The sequence below is a fragment of the Tachypleus tridentatus genome, chromosome 10 (assembly GCF_004210375.1).
Source record: "Tachypleus tridentatus isolate NWPU-2018 chromosome 10, ASM421037v1, whole genome shotgun sequence".
NCBI classification, from domain to species: Eukaryota; Metazoa; Arthropoda; class Merostomata; order Xiphosura; family Limulidae; genus Tachypleus; species Tachypleus tridentatus.
The window spans coordinates 55,319,900-55,323,913 of record NC_134834.1 but is presented as its reverse complement, the minus strand read 5'-3'; the positions used below and the strand labels follow the sequence as shown (position 1 = coordinate 55,323,913).

The 4,014-nt window shown below is 33.0% G+C and overlaps 1 protein-coding gene across 1 annotated transcript; it reads right to left on the bottom strand.

Moving 5' to 3' along the window:
• Positions 1-1,545: 1,545 nt before the first annotated feature.
• On the bottom strand, positions 1,546-3,303 carry DptB (Diptericin B). The gene is made up of 3 exons (XM_076459409.1): positions 3,144-3,303; positions 2,440-2,510; positions 1,546-2,041 (listed from the first exon to the last, which is right to left on the bottom strand). Exons 1-3 carry the CDS (start codon positions 3,214-3,216, stop codon positions 1,802-1,804), a joined length of 384 nt encoding a protein of 127 aa, XP_076315524.1. The 5' UTR covers positions 3,217-3,303; the 3' UTR covers positions 1,546-1,801.
• Between the last annotated feature and the right edge of the window lie 711 nt (positions 3,304-4,014).

Sequence of the window (4,014 nt, the reverse complement as noted above, 5' to 3'; positions counted from 1 at the left end):
TTTGTCATGGTGGTGTGATTTGCACTTTCTATGCGACATGATGGTTCACTTGAATAATTTAAGTACGAAATTTCAGGAAAGAGGCAAAATAACAAGCGAACAATCACAGTCTATTCGTGAATTTCAATCAAAGCTAAATCTTCTTGCGGAACAATTGCAAAAGAATAAGGTTAACACATTTTGCAAAGTTGAAAGTTTTGCTAGAAAATAATAAAGACTATGATTTCTCTTATACTAAAGATGATCTCTATGTAAACTGGATCAAATATCTATCTCAAAAATTTGAATCACATTTCTCCGAATTTAAAAATTTAAAATTAATATTTGAATTTTTGCATGATCCATTTCAGTTTGACTTAGGAAATTTCAGTGAGAAAGTTATATATTTTTTGTCTTTGGATAAGTGTGGATTTGAAGACGAGATACTTACCCTGCAAAGTGTAGAACACATAAAAGGTAAACAAAAACGTTCTATCAGAGATGCGGCTCACTATTCTGATAAATGAGAATCTTCCAAATTTAAAGATAGCAATTTCAAAATTATTCCCCGTCTTTGGATCCACATGGGTGTGTGAGTCAACATTTTCTAGGCTAGATTTTTCTCAAGTGCAGATAGAGATCTCGGCTTACTGACATAAATTTAGAGGAAGAGCTAAGATGCTCATTGAGCATAGATATTAAGCCAGTTACACGAAACTTGTTGATGAAAACACCCATCCATTTTTACATTGAAGGTCAGTTGAAATACAATTATTATGATGAAACTAACATCTTTCTTTTTTTGAATAGTGTGGCCAACGTTTTTTTCATTAGCCACAGTTGTGTCTACTATGAAAAATGAGTTTCCCCCCTGGCCTAGAGAGAAAAACAGCTGATTAACACCACTCACCGCCAACTCTTGACGAATTAACCATTACTTTATTATGATCCTGCGGCTGAAAGGACGATCACATTCGGTGACGAGGATTAAAACCTAAGACTCTCAGGTTGCGAATCGAGAGCCCTTACTGTCAGGCTGTGTTAGGCCAAGATTTCAAGTAGGAGAAGAGAATAACGCCATTTCAACGGTACATAATTCATTGGTTGAATAACTTACGTAACATTAAAAGAGCAAATGTTAACAAATTAAAACTAAGGTAAATGAACAATCTTTTCCTTTAAACTTGGAGTTATAAACTGCTTACTTATCGTTTCATACTGATCCAATTGTTTTATCGTTAAATATGCATAGTGTTTACAAGTTCATAATATATGACATTTTGTAACTTTAACAAAAATAGCTGAACTAGACAAGATCAAGGTATAGCTTTTTAAGCTCACGTTTTCCGTGATTGTCTGTTGTTAAAACACTTCACACTAAGTAAATAAAATGAAACTTAAAATATATTAATTGTTCAAAATATTTTTAGATATATTGTTTATTATTTTCTGTGGAACCATCATACAGTTCTTGTTCTGACAGTGTGTCAGATATGTGAGCAATTAAGCTTTACATAATTTCTGCATTTTCTTTACAGCACATGAGATATTAAATATTTCCAGATTGTAACGTAGTTTCTCATTTATTTCTTTATTATAACAAACTTCAGAAGTGATATCAAAGTTTCCCGGGAAGAATAAGTAACACATTTAACCGAATAAAACAAAATATGACAATAAACGGTATAGCATTATCTACTAGTGCAATATTATGTTTGTCTTTTATTTAAAAAAACAAAAAGTTTTAAGGATGGCGTTTATAACGCTTTATTCATAACGATAAATAATCTACTTTCACAAAGAAAAAATATTTTATTCTGTTTTACTTATTTTCTGATCTCTTGAAACGGAATCGGAAGTTGGCTCCTATTCCTAGGTCAGGTTTGGATTTGAAAGAGTAACCCTCGGACCGTGCGAATCCCTGGTTGTACGCGGCACCAAGACCGAAACTGGCTCTACCGTTTTTACTCTCCCATATCTTGGTTCCTACAGCAGCTCCAACTCCTGCATTCCAGTTCTTACTGTCGGTTCCACTCCCTGCTGCTTTCAGTCGAAACTCAGGCTGTTAGTAATCAACGTACATATAATTATTAAAAATTACTTTCACTAATAGGATAATTGTTGTCGAATGTTTATCAATATTAATATATAATTCATATGTTGGAGAATAACCCTCTGTATCAGTGTTGGATAAATAACTATATATCTATAGCAACGTTACCCAAGTATAACACATTTCACTAGTGTTTATAATGTGACAACAAATTATGACCTCTATCATATTTGTAATGATGGCCCATCAGTTGTTGATGTCCCTTAAGTTTTAACTAGCAACAGGAAAAAGGCAGTAGAATGAAAGATATTAAGACTTTTCTTGCTGGTTAGGTTACTGACTTGAGATAATTTGTTTTTGTTGATTGGAAGAAGACCAGAAGTTTGTTAAATATTACTGGTACTTACAACTCCAACTTTTTTGTTAGTTGATGACACGTCAATAGCATCTTGATTTGATTGGGCGTGGACAAGACAGGCTGTAACAATAATATATTTTTTGTCACACCATATATTAAACAATTAAAATTGTTGTCAAAATTACAATACTTACTATCTAAACGCAATGTTTTTATGTACTGTATGTTTCAAATGTCAATACAACATAATATAAACTCCAAACTGGTTGTAGTACACACTAAAACGATGGTTTTACCACATTTCTTCAAGACAAAAATAACATACATTGAAGGGGATCGCTATATTATAGGCGGCAGTTGTACAGTACAGATTAGGACGTCTTGGGTCAGTGGATAAAAATACAAAATATTTCTTACGTAAGAATGGACGATGAAACAATGTTTAAAATTAACAATGGATTCATTATTATTTCTTATCTTTCATAGTATTTTACATATTGGCAGATGCTTCTAAGTCCTGGCTTGTTTAGGAGTGAATATATCACACTAGTGTCATCAGAATTCGAATTACAAAGTGTAGCTATAATATTTAATTAATCGTTAATGTTCAGTTTGTGTTAAAACCAAATAACACATAACGGTGGTCCTCTTACTGATATACTTCTCTACAAACGATATTTATTCACAATAATCACATATACAATAAAATTACTCTTCATTTAAGCACTGTTTTAGATTTTAAAAGTTTCTTACCAAAGCAAACGATGATCAAACAAACAACGCTAATTGTCTTCATCATGATTACACTGATGTTTACAGTGGTCATGAACTCAGTATTTCTACTGCATCTTATCGCTCTGCGGATACTTTTATATATTCAGCAGGTAGCGGATAGTATTGTGTAGTATCACGTAACGATGATAAACGTTATAATGAAAAACATAACACAATGCTTCAGGAACTTGTGTAATTTTCGAACACCCAATAGTAGCAGGTGTGAGTCATCTAAATTCCCCAGTTTTTTGGTATTTTTATTCTTTGAATAATAGATTCATTTACTCGTAATAAAATTTAATTTGTTTTTCCATTACATTATCAACTAACAATAACTTCATGGAATTTGAGGGCATATTTGCAAAGAAAATATCTTGAAAAGCTTTGTATTTTCTCACGTTTCTAGAATACTTTCAATCAAACACCCCATGTCGATTATTTAGTATAGCTTGTTGTCCTTCTCCAGACTAGAAAGAAATTGTGTGCTTTTCAGCTATGTCCATCGTGGGTATCTAATCTCCATTTTTAGCGTTATAAGCCTACAAGCTTCTTCTGACCCACTTGAGAACGACTAAAAGGTAAGTTTAAATAAACAGTATGATTGAGAAGCTCGTCCAGACTTCTTTCTTGGTATTCACTAAGAGATGTAAGAACAGAAATTGACCGAGTTTTGTTTTTGTTATTCTCCACAAATATAGTGTAATAACAAACAAGACCCGGCATTGTCATGTGGCTAGGGCGCTTGATTCGCAATCTCAGGATCGCAGTTTCGAATCGCTGTCACACCAAACATGTTCACCCCTCCAGTCATGAGAATGTTATAAAGTCACGGTCATTCCCACTGTTCATT